A 25,713-nucleotide genomic window follows, 5' to 3' on the forward strand; every position below is an offset into this window, starting at 1 on the left:
TAGTATAAACTAAAACATACTTTACTTTTACCTTCCTAAAACTGAATTCAAATAAATTTTAGCATAGAGATGGATCACAACAGTAAGTATTAAATGGATGATGAAAATAACACATTATAGCTTTAAACAGAAAACACCTATACTCTATGTCTTAGTCTGCTCAAGCTCCCATTGAAAAGTAACAGACTGGTGTCTTAAACAACAGAAATGTACTTTCTCACAGTTCTGGAGGCTAGAAATCCAAAATTGGTGCCAGTATGGTCAGTTTTCGGTGAGAGCTCTTGTTCTGGCTTACAAAGAAGTCTGTCTTCTAGCTGTGTCCTCACAGGGCAGGGAGAAGAGTGACCGAGTTCTCTGGTGTCTCCTCTTATGAGAACACCAATCTCCTCATGAGGGCCTCACCCTCATGAACTCACTGCAACCTAATTACCTCCAAAAGGCTCCATCTATAAATACCATCACATTAGGGGTGAGAGCTTCAACATGTGAATTTGGGTGTGCGGGGGTGGAACACCAGAGGCAAGAGACAATCCATAGCACCCACAAGCCACACATTTCAGTCAACTAATCAACCAATCAACATATTTTTGTGTGTCAGGCACTATTCTATGAGCTGATAAAGTAATGACTGAATATGAGAAGATGTCTCCCTCCAAGAACTTACATTATGAGAGAAAACAATAAATACAATTCAAACAATAAACACAAAAACAATATTCTGCTAACTCCTCTGAGGAAAGTAAACCAGAAGGGAGAAGGGGGAAAGGAAGAACTATTTCAGCCAGAGAAGTCAGAAAAAAGCTGTCTCAGAGAGTAGCCTTTCACGTGAGAGCCAAAGCATGAAGATGAAGCAGCAATGAACAACCTAAACCAATCACAAAAGGCCCAAAGAGCACTTATTCTATATGATCATCTTTTCAGTTTTAGATTTAGGCCACTACTCTGTATTGTGAATAAGTTTGAAATCATAAATTCCTTGCCTATTCCCTTCAAAATCACAATATCTTTCTTCCCTCAGAGAGAATACATAAAAGCACTCAGCAAGTATATAGGAAGGGACAGTAGAGCTTGTCAAAGAACTCTTATTTATTAATACATAGCAAATATTCCTTAAGTCACCTCTCTCCTCGTTTAATGTTCCTGCCTGAGAAAAGTCCTAAACTGAAAATTCACTAAACAAATAATAGAAAACACAGACCCGGGAGCCACCTAAGCCTATCCAAAAATTTCTCAGATTTTTAAGATTTGGGAGTGTCTTCTCCTTCAACATTCATTTTTGGCTACTATTAAGTATAGTAGCCTTTACTTCTTTACTTCATATACAACTGTCTGGTTGAGAGAAAAAGGCTCCATGACTTACCTATCAAACAAAATACATGGATTTCAGATAAATTTGCTTCAAACCAGTCTTTTCATTATTGCTGAGGTCTGTGGCTTTGTTCTAGAATGGTTGAGGTCAAGAGTTTGACCTCAGATAAGTACGGAAATACAGTAAATACATCCCTTGAGATTTTAAACTAGAGTATTCACAAATAACAGGTTTGCCTCACCACTAGATGAGAATGAGGCTTAGCCACATTATAAGTCCATGTTTTCCTATTTTATTGGCAATACCATTATGCACACATACACACACACACACACACAAAATCCACCACTAAGCTCTTTTCAAAAACATTAGTGGGTATAAAAAAAAACTGTCTGCAATCTAAGAATATTCCTTGGATGATTGATTTACAATTTAGTAAAGAAGATAAAACACACCCCAGAAGTGATAAACGTGTTTACAAACATCCTAGTAGCATATGGAGTAGATTAAAGACCAAATTCAATGTCACAGAATAAATATCATAATGACAATGCTCTAGCATTTCTGAAATGTATTCATATATCACCTGCATCAGCACAGACCTCAAGGAGACATGTACTATTTAACTTTTAAAGAAATTATACCTATGAAATTAGCATCCAGCCTCGAATCACTCACAAATAAAAGTAGGTAAAAATTTTAAGACCAACTAAATATACAGAATGCTTGCTAAAGAGATGCTACGGAGAATCATACTGAGAAGTTAGGTACCTAAATTTCAGAAGGACTCTCAATCCATTTTTTGGTATTAATTTTTTTTCAGTAGGAAATCTCTTTAATGAGGCTTATGCATTTAAATTGAGGAATTATTTTTAAATTTAATAATAGGAGAAAACCCTTCACTTCCCTATTTACAAAATCATTGAAGTTTAGTTTAAACTAACTGAAACAGTTTACATGTTTTACTATTTTTTAACATTTTATAGTTCTAACTAAACTACTTACAAATTCTAAATATGAAAAGTATTTGGAACACAAAAGCCCATTTACATACCAAATCAAGTCTACGATGTCTACTTCATTATACTTTAAGATCTCCAAAATTAGGCTGTCTTGAAATACACATTTAATGTTATCTTCTCTGTCCCCTCAAAGTCTATTATTAAATTGATGGTGTGTTTTAAAAATAACTACGTATTTGAAGAGGTACTGCAAACACTTTAAATTTCTATCATTGTAAGAGGGAGGAAAATCATTCTCACAATGGTCAATCAGCCTGTAGAACAGAAGATGGTATTCTTCTAATGACTTTAAAATTATTCAATTTAGTTTTGACAAATAAGAAGAACATTTTCTGAATTATTAGAACAGGAATGAGAAAAATTACATAATGCCTTCAAGATATGAACAAGCATTAAATTTCAAAAACTTATACCTATACTATCTTTCAAAAATGTCCCCAACCTTAGCATTTTTAGAGACTAAAAGCTCAATTCTTTGAGACTCATTTTTTGAGACTAAAAGCTCAGTTCTTATTACATGGTTATTTAGTAACAAATAATCCAATTTTTAAAGTACACATTTTTCCCATTAGAAAAGTACTAAAGAAATTGTATTTATTTCTTTTTCAAACTGCATATTTTGATGATAAAATTGAGGGGGGAACTTTTTAAAATGTTCCTAATTTTTTTCATTATTTAAACTGTATTCAATAAGCTAGAGTTTTTAATAAATAAGAGCTTAAGCTTTTTTAATTTTGAAAAAAATATAATTTTTATTTTTCAAAAATAATCCTCATTTAAAAAAAAAAATTGCTAACCACCTAAGTTAGGGAAAGATTGCTAACTGCTGAAGTAGAGAACAGAGATTGTGAATGAAGAGAAATAGTATAAAGCGAAGTTTATTTTCAAGGTAATTAATATTTTAGGGAGGTGGGAGGTAATGACTAAAGATCATTATTAGGAATATCAATCATGATGTTTTGGTCTATATCTACAGATACAGGTAAAAAGGTACAAAAACAAGTTACATGTTTGAAAGCAATGAGTCAAGTGAATAGTAGTAGCTCCATAGATATGCTGGCAAATACCCTCTTCCTCAAATTACTTTTTTCTAAAGTTATTCATCTACAGTTAAAAAATGGAATAAAGCATGAGAAAGTTAGTGACTCTTGGGAAAATGTGATACAATTTGCATAAAATTGTATGTCAGTACAATTGTCTTTCAGTAAAACTGACTTTCCATAAAATTGAAATCAAAAACAAAGAACAAAAGCAGTAGTTTTCCCAAGCAGTTTTTTTTCAAATTTTCTAGACATTGTCTTCATTTCAACAATTCTCGCAGATATCTATCTACAAGTACCAAACAACAGTATACAAAACCAAAATATGGTCTTTTTCCTCATTTTATTAAGCACAATTGCAAACTACTCCTAATTCCATATGACATAGTATCCTCAGGAAAAGCATACATGTAACCCTAACTATCACAGATAATTCCCTTTAATAATAATTAATAGTGAGTGGATATATGGCCCTAGTGGTATATGGCAGTAGTGGTGGTAGAGTTTTCAGACCTCTCAAAAGTCCCCTCACAAAAACACAGAGCACCTAAAAAAACTGAACCAAAAACTCATAGTCAACAGCCGTCACAAAAATAGGTGTCACAGTGTCTCTATGAATGCCCAAATGGAAGTAAGTAAAGACAAACTGTGAATTGTCCTTAGATATGCATGGCAACAGATTCTGTGCAAGAAGAAAGATGAAAGCAACAGGGTATGACACAGACATGGGAACTCCACAACAGCTAACAGATTCTAACCAGAGGTCAGCAGGCCAACATGAGGCCAGCAGCTGAAACTGAAGGGCCTATACATTCTAATAGGGATGTTGTACAGGTGGTCCTCAGTAATGGCCCAGGATACACTGGGTCTGATAAACTCTACATACTTTGAGGAGAAAGCTTCAGACTGAGGAGAATTAGCTGAGAAGAGAATCCAAACCGACCAAGCCAGAGACCAAAGAGAGAAGAAAAAAAGGGTTTCGAGATACAAGTGGAAGATGGAACAGTCAGAAAAATCTATAAATGTGGTAACCATTTTTTAATCTGACAAAAACATGAGAGCACTATAGAATCATGAGGGAATAAAACTATCTTCAATCACTCCTCTCTTTTAAAAGGTCAAGGAAACTAATGCCATATAAAAACAAATAACAGAAAAGTACTAAAGTCAAATCCCATAGACTTTCATATAGTTTGTAAAAGAAGGAACAGAATCACAGCCCTACAGAAAATAAAAGCACAGCAAAAATACATATTAAAAAGAAATTTAGGGGCGCCTGGGTGGCTCAGTGGATTAAAGCCTCTGCCCTCGGCTCAGGTCATGATCCCAGGTCCTGGGATCGAGCCCCGCATCGGGCTCTCTGCTTAGCAGGGAGCCTGCTTCCTCTTCTCTCTGCCGGCCTCTCTGCCTACTTGTGATCTCTGTCTGTCAAATAAATAAATAAAATCTTTAAAAAAAAAAAAGAAATTTAAAACTCTACACTTATATTTCAAAGTGAACTAAAAGATATTATGAAAGCGATAAACTAAGGAGTAACATAAATCATACTACAGAAAGACTCAAATGATAGGAAAATTTTCAGAAAAGAATTATGACAGAATGAATCATTTTGGAAATGATGACTGAACTAAAAAGAACATAAGATCAAATAAGCTAAATTGAAAATACAAAATAAAAGGGGAAACACGTTTTAGATCAGAAAGAAATGAAGAAAGCAACGAAAAGGATTCAACACTAAAGGCTAACATAGAAGACAAACACTATCCAACATACATGAGTCACCAGAAGGGGAATAAAATAGGAAATAAAACAAGAATTAAATGCATAATTTAATGAAATTCTAAAAAAGTACTTGAATCCATATATATTAAAGGGGCACAATGCGGATCTGGAGAAGTCAACCCAGATTGACCAATACCAGGACATATTCCAATAAAATTATTTGACTTTAAAGAACAAATTAGAAATCTAAGAAGAAAATTAATAATTAAAAGATTAGATTGAAATTAAGTCTTCAGACAGCAGTACTTCGCAACAGAAAAAATGGAATAATATATTCGGATACCCATAAAAAGAAAACTGAGTAAGAATCTCTTAATTAGTCACTATTGGAGGGCCTCTAAGAAACACTCTTAAATAAGGAGGGGAAGGGGAAAATTTGTAAAAATATATAATTAAAATGTATTTAGTATACTACTATCTGTATAAAAAGGGGATGGAGGATTTATTCAACCTCCGTCCGTCCATCCCTTTAGAGTTGGGTTTTGTATTCACCCAGAAGAGTCTGGAAGGATAAAAATAAACCAACGCTGGTTACCTGTTGAGAGGACCAGGAACTAGGCGGACTGTGCACAGGATGATGAGTAGGCTTTTCACTGCTTCTATACCTTTTTTACTAGACATCCTTTTGATGTTTGAACCACCTGAACACATTTAACTGGTGTGGGATAGGACTTGAGCATTTTTTAAAGCCTTTCCTAGAAATTCTAATGTCAGCCACGATTGAGGACTACTGCTTTAAAATCTAAAGGCAGTCAAATCAGTGAAGTAAAAGAGATAAAATGAAGAAATTAGTGAAAACTACATAAAGCAATATTACTTTGACCTAAAAATCTTGTATTTAAGAAATGTATAACTGACATATTAAGTAAAACACCCTTGAAATGTTGCTTATTTTTATATATAATTCTTCCAGCGTGTCTTGGATAAACTTTTTTTAAAAACATATAAACCTTTTGCTCCAATGCTTATTGTTCTAATACAGTTCAACAAAAAGGTCTTCCAAATTTACACTGGATTTGACAATTTAATTTATTTTGGAATAAGAAAGAAAATTCTTAGGTGCATCTGTCATAATGACTCTCCCTTTATGGGGGTTGTAAAGAGGGTAGGTTTTCTAACAACTGAAATTTATTCATTTCCCAGTATCTCTCCCAATCTAAAATACACAGTGTTAAATGAAAGGCATAGGAGACCAAACAAAACATAGCATTTTTATTTTCCTTTCATTTTTTTCCTCTTCTTCATAATGCTGTTAATCATTCTTAAGGATAGGTGAGTGAGCAGGGTGTCTTCAAGATATGCGGGCTATGGACATTGGGGAGGGGAGGCGAACCATAAGAGACTATGGACTCTGAAAAACAACCTGAGGGTTTTGAGGGGTCGGGGGTGGGAGGTTGGGGGAACAGGTGGTGGGTGATGGGGAGGGCACGTTTTGCATGGAGCACTGGATGTTGTGCAAAAAGAATGAATACTGTTACGCTGAAAAAAAAAAATAAATAAATAAATAAAAAGGGGAAAAAGAAAAAAAAAAAAAAAAGATATGCTTACTCTGTCTTTCCTTTAGCATACATAACAATCACAGCAGCCTCTGGCTAAGGGCCCAAGTATCCAACATCTGACTAGCATTCACTTTGAAAAGTACACAGAAACATTAAGAATGATATCTATTTGGGGCACCAATACGTGGATCAATCAGATAGCATCTGACTATCGTTTTCAGCTCAGGTCATGATCTTGAGGTTTTGAGACTGAGTCCCAGGTAGGGCTCTACACTCAGCACAGAGTCTGCCTGAGATTCTCTCTCTCCCTCTGAATCTACCTCTCCTCCTCCTGCTCACATCCTCTTTCTCTAAATAAATAAATTCTTTAAAAAGAAAAAAAGAATGATATTTATTCTTATTTAATATAACCTGTGAAATCAGCAACAGGATGAAACAGTATAAATCCATTTATGAGGTCAATTTAAACACTATTAAATGAAATGCTATATTTTCACATTACTGTTTCTGTTTTGTTTTGTTTTGTTATAATTCTCAAACAGAATAATAAACATACTATAACCAGGAGGCATTTCAATAAGAAATGGCATTTGGAAGAACAGGCCTAGTCTTTAAAAAGTTTATACAGAAAATTCCCAAGTTAGCCATAGCTGCCGATTCTGACAACTCTCAGAGATGATAATTTTATAACCAGCTGCATCTGCTAATTCAATTTTTTAAATGTGGTAGCATTTTTATCATCAGGTGCAACCTGATAAGCTGCCAAGTTTCTTCAGTGCTTGTCACACAGGCAGACCAATTTGCTATGTGAGTCAGAAAAAGAAGACAAAAGAAAATGGAATCCAAGTTGTACTAAGATGAGTTCTCTTCTCAAGATTCATGAAAAGTCCTTTAAATAGCTACCTCTGACAAATGCAGCATGACTCATTTTTCTTCCTCTGCTTGGGCTATACACCCTGGACAGAACAGGAAAGGAGAGGTAGTGCACACCCCCATTGTACGGCGGAGTTCACAGTGTTCCTTATTTCCTTCTGTTACAGGCACATTCACACCCCCCACCTATCCTGGTAATTAGACCATATCGCATAAAACAGCACTGTTAGAGTTCTCTGCAATAGTTACTGTTGTCTTTTTTAAAAAAAGTTTATTTAAGGTTTTACAAACATTACGTTTAATAATTACTCTTTCTCTGGTTAGACTAAAATCTTAACAAAGGCACACCCAACAATGATCTAAGTAGAGGTAGATTTATTTGCAAAACTGAAAAATTAAACGCTCTACTTTGAGATCCCATGAAAATACCTGGATTGTTAATGGTGATGAAAACGTACGAATTTTGTTTTATTTTTATTTCTCTGAATTTTCCATATTTTCCACAATAAACATACTATTCTTATAAACACATAAGCATACTAACATTTTTTTAAGAGAAAGGCTTCTCAGCTAATTTAATCTAGTCTCATCAGTACTCTTTGTATTCCTGACCTGAATGTTTTATTTGACTTAAGATACCACAGAGAGATAGGCACCAAATATATTATCTCTGTCATCATAAATAACAGAAAACTTTTTCTATTTCATTAAGCTCCACAAACGTTTAAAAGATCTGTAGATTATATGTCTTAATATAGAAAAATATATGGATTGCATATTCTTCAGAAAAATACATTGATTTTCAGATATCTGAAGAATGACTGACAAGCCATAAATTCAAGGAAGAAATTTAATAAATATCCACTCTTTAAAAACTCCCTTTTGCTAATATTTAACCCTATATAAATATTTGGCATACAGTGGCCTCTTTTGACACAAATTTAACAACATCTCTTATTCCTGGGACTCCTGGGTGGCTCAGTCAGTTAAGTATCTGCCTTCAGCTCAGGTCATGATCCCAGGACCCTGGGATCGACGCCTCCATCAGGCTCCTTGCTCAGCAGGAAGACTGCTTTTCCCTCTGCCTGCAGCTCCCCCTGCTTGTGCTCACTCACTCTTTCTCTGATGAATTAAAAAAATAAAATCTTTTTTAAAAAGTAAATAAATAACATCTCTTATTCCTAAAAAGTTATCAGACTGAACTAGCTTTGTATCAGTTTGGAAAAAAGGGCTATAACCCCAGAAAGAAGTGGATTACAAAAAAGGCGGTCAAATAGTGAAGCCCAAGATTTTCTAAATTCTTAATGAAGCTGGTCTGTACAACATAATTTAAATATTTTTATTGAAAATACATTCCCAGAAAGTACATGCACAAACTTGATAAGTACAAAGCAAAAATAGAGACCTATGAGTTACTTCCCAGTTTGAGTTATCCGTATTTTTATTTGCCCTTCCTCTATTTACAAGGACTCCAAAAACTGACTATGTAAACTATTTCCTCAAAAAAATCTACTCAAAATATCTGCTTTAAGTTAAAATATTATAAGACTGAAGTTAGTTTCCTGCCGTAGCTACAACAAAGAATATTTAAAATTTAGAATGTTCTTTTCTAGTACACCTATAGACTAAGATGAAGTAGATTCATTTCTCCCTATTTTTTCAATAAATACAGCTAAAACTACTAGACATTATATTTAAAACAAATGCATGATGATTCTAGAAGGTGGTAAAAAGAGAGGTCTAGGGACCTGGGAAAAAAGGGAATGACGCATTCAGTCATTCAGTACTGTTGAGTTTTCTTTAGCCTCATACATCCCAAACTGGGTACTAGAATGGGCAGCAACCAGGAAATACTGGTGGGCACAAACAAAAAACCCAAGAAAAGTCCTTCCTCTCTAGCCAAAGGCCCACAGCAGGGCCAATTCAACAAAACAAAAAACTTGTAGATAATAAATGGCCTGATGACAGCCAAACCCATGGAAAAAAAAATATGACCCCACATCGTATCTCTGTGAGCCAAGGCCAAAATGCTAAGCCCGGACTTCCACCTTGACCAGCTGTAGGGAAGTTTCCCATCCCACCCTCGCTGCCCTCTAGCTAACAGCAGAGAAAATCAAGTTGGCAGGCATTTTTTGGACTTGAATCCCCACCCAGATATAAGGAGGCTCTTTCTCCCTCCTTTCCTGTGTCAGAAAAAGCTGAGTGAGGACTCAGAACTCCGCCACCTAGAGGCTTCACCACTCCATGTTCCTCCTGCCAACCAGGGCAGTATCAGCCAAGGCTGATGGGGGGCTTGAAATCCCACTTTTTCCCAGGATTAAGAGGCACCTTTCTGACCCAGAAGGTCAATGGCAGCTAAGTAGGAAATGTGAACCTGAAAATAAACAAAATAGCATCTACCTTCCCCCAACTGTGCAGTGTCAGGAGACCCATTAAAATACCAGATTTAAAACACCCAAGGAGTCATATGAAAGACCCAAAATGCACAGGATATAATTAAAATCACTCATCATACCAAGAATCAGGAAAACCTCAACTTGAATAAGAAAAGACCATGAACAGAGAGCAATAAGCTCACACCAATGTTAAGATGATTGATAAGGACTTTATGGCAACCCTCATAAAGTTGCTTAAATAAGTAATTATGAACATGATTAAAACATGAGGAAAAGAAGAAAGTTTCAGCAAAAAGATAGAAGATATAAAGAACCAAACAATGGGTGTCTGGGTGGTTCAGTTGGTTAAGCGTCTACCTTCAGTTCAGGTCATGATCTCAGGGTCCTGATATCGAGTCTCACACTCAGCTTCCTGCTCACGGGGAGCCTGCTTCTCCCTCTGCTTCTCCCCACTGCTCCTACTCACTCTCTTTTTCCCATTCTCTCTCCCTCTCTCTCACACAAAAATAAATAAAAACTTTTAAAAGAAAGAAGAACCAAATAGAAATTTTAAAACTGAAAAATACAAAATAAATAGCAAAGAATTGACTCAAAAGCAGACTTGGTAAACTACAAGATAGAGCAATAAAATTTTTTTCTTTTTTTTTTTTTTTATTTATTTGACAGAGAGAGATCACAAGTAGGTAGCGAGGCAGGCAGAGAGAGAGGAGGAAGCAGGATCCCCGTGAAGCAGAGAGCCCAATGCGGGGCTCGATCCCAGGACCCGAGGATCATGACCTGAGCTGAAGGCAGAGGCTTTAACCCACTGAGCCACCCAGGCGGCCCTAGAACAATAAAAATTATTCAAACTGAACAGCAGGAAGAAAACAGACTGAAGAAACCATGTACAGAACAACAAAGACCTATAGAGAGAGCTCTAACAACAATAACAAAAAGCTTTGCTAAATAGCGTGTTTGCCTTTTGGTTCAGTTTGGCTATGAGACCTCCTAGTACATTTTTCTATCACTTACGCGTCCAAGGTGATAAGATACTCCATAAGTCAGTTACCCTTTTATTCATGTGGTATAAAAAGGAGAGAGACCCTTCCTGGCCTGGAAGTAAAACCATCTGAAAACAGTTTTCTTTGGAAGTACTGCTTCCTATAAAAAAATCTTTTTAAATTGAATTTGAGTTTTGAGGACTCAACTTGTTACTTTTCTATTATCCCTGTTAATAGTAAAAGCAGTTCAACCGCCATGATAATGCCACTTGGGATTTATATCGGTCTTTACTGTGAAAAGCTTTAAGTGTCTGTGAGGTCTTAGATGGTATCTCAAGTATATTACTTTACTGTTCTCAGTAGACTGAGAAACTGAAACTGAATTTGCAAAGATATATGTCCCACTACAGGGCCCAGAATAAATTACTCATTACAGGCAGGAAAAAAATATATAAAGTTCTCTCAGTATTCAGTATCGCATCTTCCAATAAACACGGTAATTCCAATATGGGGCTGGTAAATGTGGCTGTACACAACACAATTAGCCTTTGGGGAACAGGCTGCATTATATTAGTAAAAACATTCATTCATTCATTCAAGAATATTACGTGAGCCCATACTGTATGCCAGATATGGCTCTAGGCACTGGGGAAGAAAGTTTCTAATTTCATAAAAACGGTGGGAGAAAATACAAAACCAACAAGTTACGGGTGAATAAATGAGGAGGAGGAAAAAAGCAAGAAAAGGTAGCTAGGAAATGCTGGGCATTTACAGTGTCTTATTTTCTATTGCATGGTTAAGGAAAGCAACCACAAGAAGGTAGCACTTGAGCAGGTGTTTGAAGGAAGCTAGAGTTCAGTCCGTTGTTAAAAGTATAATATTCAAAACATTAAAATGTGACTCACGTAAATATAAACTGAACACAGGCCAAAGATTTATTCTACTCACTTATTAATAAATGAATTAACTTGTGTTTAAGACTGAAGGAACTGGATATTAAGACTGGTTCAAAGAACATGTGAAAATATGTATATATCATATATATGATAAATACATATATGTGTGTGTGTGTGTGTGTGTGTGTGTGTGTGTAATTTAAATAATGGTGTGTTAGACTAAGAAAGAGTGCTAGGTTGGAGACAAAACTTGCCAATGTCCTACACGGCAATAAGAGTATTTTTGAAGTTATCTTTTCTAAAAGAAATGACTTAATGTTCTTCTGGGGAAAAAATTAACTAACACGTAATGTCAATATAGTTGAGACTTGGGGCTCCTGTGTGGTTCAGTCATTAAGCGTCTGCCTTCCGCTCAAGTCATAGTCCCAGGGTCCTGGGATCAAGCCCCGCATCGGGCTCCCTGCTTGACGGGAAGCCTACTTCTCTCTCTCCCACTGCCCCTGCTTGTGTCCCCTCACTCACTGTATCTCCCTCTGTCAAATAAATAAATAAAATCTTTAAAAAAAGAAAAATACACTTTACTATTGACTTACAATCAATAGTAAACAGTGAGTCAAATAAAGTACATTTTCCTAAATAACCCAAAGTCTATTAAACAAAATCCCCATAAGACACTGAAAGAACACAGCTCTCCCTTACCCTTATTTTCAAGTTCTCTCTTTTTTTTTTTTTTTTAAGAGTTTTGCAGATAGAAGAGCCATCCACTCAGAGACTGTGAATGAATCCCAAACCATTTCCCTCCACTCGCCACTCCAACAGGCAAGGAATGCCCTCTCCAACACAGACTCACACATTCACCTGGACCTTAATAAGTAAGAAGGTCAGTGTATGTAAGTCACTGGAAAAATTGGAGAAGCCAGAAGATTTACATTGGAAGGAGACTGAGAACTGAGGTTGGGAAATTATTTGATTTACATTTTTAAAAACATTACCTGCTGAAATAAAAACTCATTAGAAAGAAGAGCAAGGATAGAAGTTAGAAGACTACTTAGGAGACCATTAAAATGATCTAGGCAAATAAATAAATATATAGTTTGTCAGATGTAAAAAGTGCTATGGAGAAAAACAAAACAGAATATGGGAAGGTTGACAGGGATCTTCTCTGATAAGGTGATACTTGCACAGGCATCTGAATGAATGATATAAAAAAGAAAACCATGGAGGGAACTGAGGGAAGAGTGTTCCAGACATAGGAATAAGGCAAAATGACTGAGGAGAAAAAAGCAGGGGAAAGATGGGGAGAGGGTATAAAAGAGAATGCAGTGCCTTGCAAACCATTCTAAGGACTTACTTGGCTTTTAATTTGGGTGAGATGAGAAGCCATGAAGGTTTCAGAGCAGAGAAAGGACATGATAAGCTTTAAGTATTAGACAGATCACAGTGGCTGCAATGTGGAGAATGGTCTATATGTGGGCAATGACAGAAGCAAAAAGATTAGTTAGAAGATCCTTTAGTATTCCAAGGGAGAAATAAGGATGGCTTAGAAAAGGGGAGTAGCAGTGACTTAAGGACAAACAATCAAAACCTGGGTATTTTGAAGGTAGAGCTGACAAGTTGTGATAAAGGAACAGACATGGGGTAAATATGAGTATCGTCCTTAGCAACTGGAAATACAGAGCTGCCATTTACTGGGATGGGAAAGACTGCAGAAGTTTATTAAGGAAATCTGGGGAGAAGAAGAGGAGACATTGATTACAATTTATGAAAAAGGTTAAATATCTTACTTTGGAAGTTACAGGATTTCACACTCTTCAAATGTAATCACAGTAAGAAAAATCAGAATATCAATTTCTAAGTTTTATCCATCAGAAACAATATCTTTCACCAGAGTCTCAACTAACCCTCATTGCTTCTCCCAAATGCATATTTTTCAAAATGGCATTTATCATTAATTTCACCCATTGCTGGTCAATATTTTACAAATTGAAGCAAGCATCCGATCCTTCATTAAGTATTTACTGAATTTTTTTAATTACTTTTTGAAATTATTTTACATGTTTCTGCAAAAGGCCTGCATATTAAATTTTAAATTCACAAGGTTTACCTGAAGTTCTTTGTATCTATCTTGAAACGAAATGGCCTCTTGCTCTTTTTCTTTAAGGAAATCTTTTTCTAAGACACTATGCTTTTCCATTAATGATTCCACATCCTAAAAGAAAAATCCAAGCATAAATTTTGTAATATTTAATGGCATAAAATATATTCAGTTTTTTCAATGAACACACCAGAAAATATTTGGTAAGGAAAGGACTAATAGGAAGTATGGTTTGAAACTCAACACTATTACAGATTATATGCCCCACTCTCATTTCCAGACCTATATTAACACTGATATAACACTAAAATTATTCACACTAATAAGTGAATAGCACCTAAGCTAACTGTAATCTCTACATATCTTTATATACTTTCTATAAATTTGCAAAGGTCTTTTTGTAGATATATTTATAGGAAAGAGAAATGAGAACATAATTAATTTAACAAAACAGCTGTATAGCTAAGTAATCTTGTCAAATATCCCATGCCACCTAACTTCCCAAAGGGACAAGTCAATGTTTCAAATCTTCTAATCTGTATAAGAAATACACCACTACCTGTTTTCAAAGTAAATAAAAATAAATCAGAAGAAAAGCATTATAGGAAAAAACTTGGTAGGAGATGTTCATCTTTAAAAGTATGTATTTAAGACTAACCATTGTTTATCAAAGACTTTTCTAAGTGATAAACTCATAAAACTCATTGAAATCTATAGCCAAGGGAAGAAAGCATCTACTTTCATTCATGAGTTTTTAGTCAGAGATTGGGATTGTATCAGATTTCGAGTCCATGCAATTCATTTATTTTTTTAGGCAAATGTAAATATACCTTTTTAATTCTCTGTTTTTCTTCTTCAGAAACTTTGAGTTTAATCTCCAGACTTGAAATTTTTTGCTGAAGCTGTATGTTTGATACATTGGCTCCAGGATCCTCAGAATCATCCACAAGAGCAATTGTTCCATTACTTTTCTCATCATTTAAACCCAATGGAAAAAGTGAGATATCCAGATGAGTGTGTGTTGATTGCTGAATCTAAACCACATTAAAAAAAAAATACACAAAAGGGGAAAGTTTACACTGTACCAATAATGAAAACATCCAAAGGGCACCAGAAACCACATTTGGAAATTAAGTTGTAGCAAAGGTTCTGAAATTATTTCACCCTTTAAGTAAATCAACAGAAGACCTCAAACTGTTACAACAACCTGATCTTCGCAGCTAAGAAACAAAATTTCTTCTAAACTTTAGAGTCTAAAGCATTTATTATTTTGCAAGCAAAGCACTAAAAAACTTGAAACATTTTCTTATGCTTGAAAGCATATAATTAAGTATGGACACATCTGATACTCACCAGTTCTTTAATTTATACAAACATCCAGAATTTGTATATTTTTTAAATTGTAAATCAGAATTTGAAATTTCTTAATAACCACTAATTGATCATCAATCACTCTATAGTACAGGCAGTTAACAGGTGACTCAAGATTGTGTGCTGTACTTTGGAAATCTAGACTAATTGCAGCATTTAGTCCAATGTCTGGATCAATAAACATTTGAATGAATAAACCCTATGACTGCTATCTTTTTGGTTTTTACTCTAAAATTGAAATGAACACTCTAATACCTAAAAAAGGCAGGGTAAGTGTCCCTGAATAGAGAAATAATTGTGGGGTTTTTTTTGCAATTATTTTTTCTTTTGAAGTTCTGAAGATTTGAAATGCAAAGCTAAGCCAATTTTAATAAATGATACACTTAAACTGTATTTTGGTAACTATGGCTACTTAAATACTTTGCAATTATGCCACAAAACTAACATATTATTCAGTTTTTTGAATTCTAGCTATTAGCCTCAAAGTTAAAATATCTACAAAAATATTTTTCAGAAAAATAAGTTTAAAAAAATCAGAAAAGCTTCATTTAAACCATGCTATAATTTTTTTTAGTATGTAAACTTACAAAAATACACTTGTCTGTACCTGTGTTTTAGGAACGGTTTGACTGACAATGCTGTTGTCTGTGTGTACATTCTCTGGTGATGAAATGATGGGCTCAGAAGAGAGGCAGCCAACTGAAGTAGCATGGTCATGGTCCAGTATAATCTCAGGAGAAGCTGGAGAAAGATGGACTCCAGATACTAAAGAAAAAACAAATACAGGATTATCCAAGAGAAAGTCAAGAATGAGATGAAAGGAAGAAAGAAAGTAGAGGGAAGGGGAGGGAAAAGGGGAAGGGAAGTAAAGGCAATGAAACAAAGATCCTATGCCTATTCCTCAGGGACCATTATCTAAAATCTAAAACTAGTATTTCTAAATTTATCATGACATTTCCACGTGAGATCAGGCAACAAAACAGTTTACTAATGTCTTAGTGTTTACATAAAAACACATTACCATAAGTAGTGCATTTCCAACTGAGAGAAAGTATTCAAATATATCCATTTATTCAGTCAAGAAAAAACACCAGCATACCTACTAATGCCCAGCACAAGCACGAAGCATGGAGAAGATACAGTGAACAAGACAGATGAGTTCATGTACTCAATGACCCTATGACCCAGTAGGCAAGTCAAATCAATTAAATATGTATTACAATAAACTGAGCTAAAAGGAAGAATAATTACTTTAAAAGAGCTAATCCAGGGCGCCTGGGTGGCTCAGTTGGTGAGCATCTGACTCTTGATTTCAGCTAAGATCATGATCTCAGGATCATGAGATCAAGTACCACATCCAGTTCAACAAACAGGATGTCTGCTTCAGATTCTCTCTCTCCCTCCGCCTCTGCCCCTACCCACCCCCCACAGCACATGCTCTCTCTCAAATAAATAAACAAAATCTTCAAAAAAATAAATAAAATAAAAAAGTAGCTAATCCAACTTCCTCTGTGTTAACTTCTTCTTTGTAACAGGCAAAAGACTTTGTTAAAATCAATTTTAGTTTACTGACTTGTTTCTATAAAAAAGTAATGTTTAAACAGAATCCTATAATTAGTTTGACAACAAAATATTATTAGATTATGATCAGGCTTAAATACAAAGGTCATGAAAAGAAAGCTGACTGCCAAGATGAAATAAGACAAGACACCAATAAGGGCAAAATTAAAAGATTATACATATTATTACTATATTTTCAAATTTCTTTCTAAAAATTCTAATATATTTGTATAATGTGTTTTAAAGTTTAAGAAGAGTAAATCACTTTTAGCAATAATGCATTTATACATTTTGACTTTCTAAATTATATAGACCTTTATTCCACATTGGCATCAGTAGAAATGTCAGCGAAGTTCTACCATAAATTCTGGAAGGCAGCTCACAATGGAAATTGCATTTTTCCCTAAAGAAAGATATGTATGAGGTCATTAGATATTTAAAAACTAAGGAATATATCAATTTCTGATTGGCCACCCTATGGGATTATTCAGTTTTCGTACAGATACTATTACTATGCCGTAATACCAAGTTTTTAAGACACTATGTGCCATACTGGATAAGGTATTCTAACCTTGTCCCACAGACATTTCACTATTTTAACTAAAATACAGAAAGCTGGAATTTCAATTCATGTTTGTACTCGATATATCTTTTCCAGAAATTACTTTTTCTAATCTTCACTAGTCTGTATGCTAACATATTTCTCTAAAATGTCAGAATAGTCTAATTCTAATTCTGAATTAAAATTTACAATAAAAATATTCCTAATGAACTTTTAAAGGCATGAAAACAAGTACTATAATACAGTAAAGGGAATACACACTTGTAATTAACAGCATAGACTCCAGAACCATATTGTCATACCAGGTATAAGATAACTGGCAAGTTAAACTTCCCTTAGTTTTCTTGCCTGTAAAAATTGGCATAGTATTGCTGATGAGACTTAAATTGACTAAAATATGTAAAACAGTTAGCACTGTGTTGATATCACTTTCATTATTACAAGATCATTAAAATTTTTTCGACAATTATGTTTATTTCTGGGCAGAAGGGTATATGTGACTATGATCCTGGGTTCAAGAAACTCTTAAAAATATCATTCTGATCTTGGGTGCCTGGGTGGCTCATCAGTTGAGCATCTGCCTTCGGCTCAGGTCATGACCCCAGGGTACTGGGATCAAGCCCCACGTCAGGCTCTCTGCTCAGCAGGGAGTCTGCTTCTCCCTTTCCCTCTTCCCCTCTCCTTGCTTGTATGCCCTCTCTCTCACTCTCTCTTTCTCAAATAAATAAATAAAAATCTTTTTAAAAATATCAGTCTGATCTAATACCTGAACATTTTAACAACTTTATATGTCACTCATATTTGTAGCCATATTCTAAGACATCATATTGTCCCGAGTTAAATTCTCATTCTACAACATTAAATGGTCAAGTACATTTTTTCAGAAAAAGAAGGAAAAGTAGGTAGAATAACGGGAGGAAAGAGGGACTGTAAGAGGAAAGAGATACATAAGGGAAAGAGGAAGGGGGAGGTTGAGGGAGGAAAACAGGAAGAGGGGGACCTCACCCTTGTGACTGCAACCTCATAATTCCACCAGCTACAGCCACCCTATCACACTTTCCCTTTATAACCAAAACAAATGATTTGTTTCCAACTTTTTTCTTCCTCTCCCACCCTTTATCACTTCACTGGACCCATCATTAAGACATTAATTTTCCTTTCAGTTACTATTAATCAAATGAACACTTCTTCCTTGATCATTCTTTAGTTCTCTGGAGCACTTGCTACTAGCAACTTTCCCTGTTCCTGAATCTCCTCCTTTGGTGCTTGCAATACCATTATCTCCTAGACTTCCTCCTAATAGTTTGACTATTTTGTCCTTGTTTTCTTTTCAGAGTCTTTCTCCACTCAGTCTTAAGTTTCATTGTTCCCTACACTCTCTGACCTTCCCAATGTCCACATTACCACTCTGAAAATCCATTATTTAGATTATGACCTGTAAGCTAATGACACCTAAATTCACATCTCTAAGCACAAACCACATGGAGATCTCCAGATCCATATACTCAACTATCAGACAGTTCCATTTAGCTGTCCAGCAGGTATCTGAAACTTACCCATTATCTTACATAAAGCTGCTTTGCTTCATGTTTTCCATCTTAGTTAACAGTACCTCAAAGAACTATTTGCCCAAGCCAGAAATGATACCATTAAGTGCCAACCTCACTCCAGTCACACTGTGCTACTACTAACAGTCCTAATTATGCCATACTGTTCAATACCTCTATGACCTCACAATATGCTGCCTAAGTAAAAGGTATAGGTGTGGAGTCAATAATGGATTCAAATTTAAACAATAACAACTTACTCATTTATGCAGCCTTGGGCAAATTACATAAACCCCTCTAAGCCACTGTTTCTTCTTCTGAAAACGGGGAAATAATGTGTAGCTCAAAACAAAGCTATACAGGTTAACTCAGATGATGTATATAATCACTTCATTGTACCAGATACATGGTAAATATTCAGTAAATGGAAGCTGCCACTGAAATTATCATTTGTCAACCGTCAAAGCAAGCCTACCCAGGAATCTTTTCACCTGCTCCATTACCACCCAACCATAATATAATTTAAATGTCCCACTATCAACATATGACAGAATTTCTAAGAAATAACTATAATTAAAACATTATATATAATAATGGGATACAAATAAAGCAATGATTAGGAAAAAATCTATAGTCTTGAACACTTCAATTTTCAAAAAAATCAATGAATTAAATTCCCAGATCATAAACTAAAAAGAAACAATAAAGAAAATTTTAAAAGCACAATAAAGAAAACAAAGATAATACAGATATAGAAGTAGATTAAGAAGAAAAGTAAATCCAAGTAATCAAAATCCTGAATTTATAAAAGAAAAAATCCTGAATTTCTTTAAAAAAAAAAGTAGTTAGTTAATTAAAAATAAAAAAGAGGAAGAAAAATACACAAATGACAAGGAGAAAATAATTAAAACAGAACAATTTTTTAGTAATAAAACTCCTCTGTAGACTTCTAAGTAAATTTGAAAATTTAGATAAAATAAGCAATTTCCACAGAAATACAGCTTATATAAGTTGTTCTGATTAGAGCTAAAAACAAACAAACAAACACTCAAAAAATAGAACAACTGCCCTTGGGGAAAAAGTTAGGCACCTAACCCATGGGTAAAGCACTCAAGAATATTTCTATCAAAAATTCGAAGAATGGATAATTCCAATGCTCTAAAATTGTTGCTGAACATTGAAAGTAAAGGAAAATGTCAAAATTTCATTAGCATTATGTAACATTAACATAACACTGATAGCTAAGCTTGATAAAGATAGTACAAAAAGAACCATTAGAGATTTCTAGAGTATCACTTATAAATAAGTTGTAAATAAAATATTAGTAAAAGAATCCAATACCATATTGAGAGAATAACATGCAATGAACCACTCAGACTTGTTCCAGTAATGCAAAGCTGGTTCACTACTAAGGAATTCATTAACAAAATATTCCATATTAATATGTCAAGAGAAAAATTATATGATTATTTCCAAGACCTTAAAAATGCTGCTGATAAAACTGAATACCCATATCTGTTAAAAACACTCAAAAAAACAAGAATTGATGGACACTTTCTAAACATGATATAGGCCTTCGTCCTAAAGTCAGCAGGTTAATTAACTACTAGGGAAAAACTAAAGTTGCTTCCTATACGAGCAGGAGCAAAACAAGGATCACTGCTATCTCCGTGCCACTGAACATTCCACTAAAGGTATAAGGCAATGAGGTTAGACAAGAGAAATTAAATACAAGCAAAAAAACAGGAAAGGAGGAAAACTATTTCATGTTCCTACTAACTAAAACAACACATATATTCAGTAAAGTAGCAGGATATAAACTTAAACACAGCATATAGAAAACAGCATTTACCAGTAAAAACAATTAACCACTTAGAGTAGATAATGGTACAGAAGAATACTATTTTCCATAGGAAGAAGACAAAACAGTTACAAATTTAAGTGAAAATATGACAAAAACTGTAAAACACTTCTGAAAGACCCAAGGATAGAGTTGAACAAAGATCTCTTGAAACTGGATAGGGAAACTAAACATCATAAAGATGTCAATCCTCCCTTAGTTAACTTACAGTGCTAATATAATTCCAATAAAAGTAGCAATAAGCTTTTTTATAAGTGACCTAGACAAATGGACATTAAATGTCACACAGAAAAGCAAAAATGCAAATATGAGCAGGCAAATACTAAAAATGAAAAAGTATGAGGATACTACCCCCTCATTATAATAAATTAAACTATATTAAAACATACTACTGACCTTATTAAGACATACTGTATTTTAAATTATATTAGCACATATGATAAATGCTTTATAAATAAAACAGTATATTCATTTGGTGCAGCAGTAAACAGGCCAGAAGAATATACCAGAAAGTCCAGAATAGTATGAAACTTAGACATATGATAAAACTGGCATTTCAAATCACTAAGGCAAAGATGGGCTTATTAATAATTAGTCCAAGGACAAGGGATAGCCATTTGGGAAAAGATGAAATTAGACTCATACTTCATACTACAGACAAAAAAATAAAAACTCTAAATTGATCAGAGATCCAAATATTTAAAAAATTGACCATATAAGGATATGTGTGTGTGTGTGTATAGTTTCTCTTAAAACTATGAGTGAGTTCCTTTTCACCTTGGGTGTAAGAAAGGGCTTTTTAACCATAACTCGATTCTAGATACAGTAAAAGAAAAAACTGACAAATTTGACTATAGCATATATACAAATTTGGGGGTACCAAAATTATCTTCAATAAAATTTTTAAAAGCTGATAAACTAAAAAATATGTAGAATATGTATCAAAGGTAAGGGTTAAAATTTCTAATATGCTTAAAACTTAAAAGGAAAAAATTAAAAGGAAAAAAAAAACAGCCGATAGAATAATGGGCAAAAATGTGAACAGACAATTCACCAAAAAATAAGATATACAAACAGTCCTTAAATATACGAAGAGACACAGACATAGGCACCTGCTCATTTGTCATAAACACAGGGAGAAGAAAACCAAAACTATTGAGACTAATAGGTGAAAGACAGGTGGCACGAAGTAGAAAGACAGAAGAAAGGAATGGTGGAAATACCTTTTCTATGAGTACAGTTTTTTAATATGGTTCTGATTTTTGGAACCATGTTCATTTTTCACATACTCAATAAAATAAAAAAAAATCAACAAGCAAGGGAATAAGGGGATTGAATCTTAAAATAATATACGAAGAGTAATAAATGAACTAAACCATATTTCAAATGAATACACTTATCACACCATAAAGTGTGAAAGGGGTTGGTGGGGGGGAAAAAACTAATCCAACTCACATAGTATTTTGACTATACGTCCTCAGTGTAAAGAAAAAAACGAATGCTAAACAAATAGTGAGAAGAAGAGAAAGAAAAAAATAAGAGAATGAGGAGGAAGGAAAAAAAGGATAAATATAAAGCAAATATGGTAACATGTAACATCTGAAGAAAACCGATGAAGGACATATGGGAATCACTTGTCCATTTCTTACAGCTTTTCTGAAGTCAAAATAAAAGGAAGAAAGAGCAAAAGGTGGGAGGGAAATTATATAATAGAAAACAAACAAAAGATCCAAAGTACTGCTCTTAAGGGAAAAAAATACCTGGTCTAAACTCAAGAAATGTAAATTTGGGAGGAAAAAAGTAAATCGTAGGGAGTTCACATGTATTAACCTATTTTTATAAGGCACATAAAACTCTTTAGAGAGAGATATATATATGCAATAAAATTGTGTTTTACAAAAGTGAGGAAAACATAACTCAAAATTCAAGACAGTGGTTCTTTTTAGAAGAAAATATAGGAATAGGACAGAAGAAGAGTACAAGAATTGGTAATGTTCTAGTTTTTTTTTTTTTTTAGATTTTATTTATTTATTTGACAGAGAGAGATCACAAGTAGGCAAAGAGGCAGGCAGAGAGAGTGAGAGGGCAGCAGGCTTCCTGCTCAGCAGAGAGCCCGATGTGGGACTTGATCCCAGGACCCTGAGATCATGACCTGAGCCGAAGGCAGCAGCTTAAACCACTGAGCCACCCAGGCGCCCCAATGTTCTAGTTTTTAAACGGCAGGTTCATGAGTGTAATTTTCAAATGTAACAAAAAAAAATTACATATGCCTTTCAAATATAACAAAAAAAAATTACATATGCCTAAAAATTTAATTCTCTAGATGTCTTGTTTCAGTGCCCTTACTGGTTATATTTCTCAACCCTCCTGAGCTACATTAACCTGCTGATCAAAATTTGCTCTACGTAAGTAAGATGGGAAAAACTCTAACCCAAACTAAAGATAAAGAGGGACCAACTAGTTTACTAAAATAAGTTATGCTTCTATGAAAAGATGTCAAGAATCAGCAACCACCAATAAACACAATATTTGAAGGCAAGAGCTTCTCTGGCATCCTGCTGATGTCAATACATATTCCAGAAACTAGGAACGTTGAACCTAAAATGCCTGGAATTTACATGTGCTTTCAGCTTACGAGGTAATAGTGGGATTTTCAGGAATTTGTTTAACTAAATAATATAGATGCTTACTGAATATATCATAATCCACATCCTATTTTAAAAATAAAATGGGAGGGGTGCCCGGGTGGCTCAGTGGGTTAAGCCGCTGCCTTCGGCTCAGGTCATGATCTCGGGTCCTGGGATCAAGTCCCGCATCGGGCTCTCTGCTCAGCAGTGAGCCTGCTTCCCTCTCTGTCTCTCTGCCTGTCTCTCTGTCTACTTGTGATCTCTCTCTGTCAAATAAATAAATAAAATCTTTAAAAAAAAAAAAAAACTATAAAAATAAAATGGGAAAACAAATGAGTTGTGCTGTGAAAAAAAAAGAGAACATATAACTGTATTACTCTCTAAGTAGAAACTAGATATTTTCAGTTAAGCCTCTAAGTTTTCCAATATGCTAGAACTCACACATCTTGCCTGCATTTTAGGGGACTATTCAATAATAGTAATTTACCCTAAAAAAAGCCACATATTGGTAAATATTGTCCACATATACAGACCAAAATTATTATTCAACAATAATGATGGTACACATTTTATATATGCCTGCTTAAAAAAATGGGAATTTTTAAGCTTACTAGAAAATTACGAGTTCCAAATGTAAAATATAATTATCTTCTCACCTAGCCATTGAAATACATCTCTCAAGTTTCAAACTGCTACAGTATTCTTTGGTCTATTAAAAGTCGATTAGGGGCCTCTGGGTGGCTCAGGTGGTTGGGTGTCTGCCTTCAGCTCAGGTCATGATCTTCAGGTTCTGGGATCTAGCCCCACATCAGGCTCCTGAATGGCTTGGCAGGGAGGCTTCTCCCTCTGCCTCTCCCCACTGCTTGTGTGCTCTCTCTCAAATGAAAAAATAAAATCTTAAAAAAAAAAAAAAAAAAAAAAAGTTGACTAGTACCAGGCTTCGTGTCAAAAATCTTTATCAATCGGGGCACCTGGGTGGCTCAGCGGTTTAAGCCTCTGCCTTCGGCCCAGGTCATGATCTCAGGGTCCTGGGATCGAGCTCCGCATCGGGCTCTCTGCTCAGTGGGGAGCCTGTTTCTCCCTCTCTCTCTGCCTGCCTCTCTGCCTACTTGTGACCTCTCTCTCTGTCAAATAAAAAAAAAAAAAAAAAAAAAAAAAAACTTTATCAATCAAGTGTACCAAATAGCACCACTTTCCACATAAAAAGCTATTTTTTTTAAAGCAGATATCTACACAATTTTGTTTCTTTGGGCATTTTGTTTGTTTCCTTGCTTTTAAATCTTAAGTAAGAGTACAAACACAATTTGCTTCATTTCAAATGTGAAATCCTTGGTTTTCTAAAACAGAGAATACAAGGTCAGCATACACTCTTTTGTAGCTATAAAGCTAATCAAAAACGCAATGAATGGCAATTCTGCATCTTTCACTTTGAAACAGTAATCAGCAAAGTCACTGGACATATCATTTTTCATTGACAGACCTCTTCTAAAACACAAAAAAGCCTACTACGTCAGAACACTGCATAATCAAAGGAGGACCAAGTTTCCAAACAGTATGCAACTTTTTTCCAGTAATTTTGCCTGTGGTCAACTCTGTTTTGTTTACATAAGCATAATAACTCTTGTAAAGTCTAAACAAGAAACAGGTGTAAATACTCATGCACTTTTAACTATACCCAAAGAAATCTGTTAATGTTCACTGATGCTTAACAATTCACAAGGAGAACACTAACAAAATGATAACCGTTTTTACAACTTTTAATTTAAAAAATATTTTTGGACCTTAATTTTCATTCAGACATTCTTTTATCCAACCCAGGCCCTTCCTTTTCACCATCTCTTCATCTCACAGAGGCTGACGATTACCTTTTACAAACTGTCATTTCACTGAAATCCTCTGATATCCTAATTATTTTCAGGTCTATGTATGAACCCACTACTTCTGATTCAGGGCTCATTGCTGAGACTGTGCACTCCACTCATGTAAATGAATCATTCGGTTATGGAAAATTATGCAAAAATTAAGGAAAATCTAAATAGTATATCTAAATATGAAGGTTTGTTAGCAAATGTAGAACAAACGGATAGGTTGGGTTTCTTTAAATGGCAGAAACCAGGATTAAAATCAGTGTTTAGAAAAGTATTACCTCTATCCAAGAAGGTTCTCTCCAAGAAATGACCCTTGATTTATTACTTAATGGACTGCAAGGTATTACCAAGGCTATCTAGGTTACAGACTTACAGAGAAAAACATAATAGCTTAAAAAGGGCTAAGCTATAGGAACACAAGGAAT

The 25,713-nt window shown here is 34.7% G+C and overlaps 1 protein-coding gene across 5 annotated transcripts in view; it reads right to left on the reverse strand.

Moving 5' to 3' along the window:
* The window catches only part of CCDC91 (coiled-coil domain containing 91), a 378,569-nt gene that overhangs the window by 252,392 nt on the left and 100,464 nt on the right, over window positions 1-25,713 (reverse strand). For 4 of the 5 annotated variants that reach the window (XM_046013621.1, XM_046013618.1, XM_046013619.1 and 1 more), the window contains exons 4-6: window positions 15,871-16,028; window positions 14,723-14,926; window positions 13,902-14,006 (exon numbers count right to left, since the gene is read on the reverse strand). In XM_046013621.1, the coding sequence (XP_045869577.1) occupies window positions 13,902-14,006; window positions 14,723-14,926; window positions 15,871-16,028 (467 nt within the window). Of the gene's footprint in view, window positions 1-13,901; window positions 14,007-14,722; window positions 14,927-15,870; window positions 16,029-17,137; window positions 17,227-25,713 lie in introns of all 5 variants that reach the window. The other variant, XM_046013622.1, reaches the window with a different exon arrangement.

The sequence above is a fragment of the Meles meles genome, chromosome 7 (genome assembly GCF_922984935.1).
Source record: "Meles meles chromosome 7, mMelMel3.1 paternal haplotype, whole genome shotgun sequence".
NCBI lineage: Eukaryota > Metazoa > Chordata > Mammalia > Carnivora > Mustelidae > Meles > Meles meles.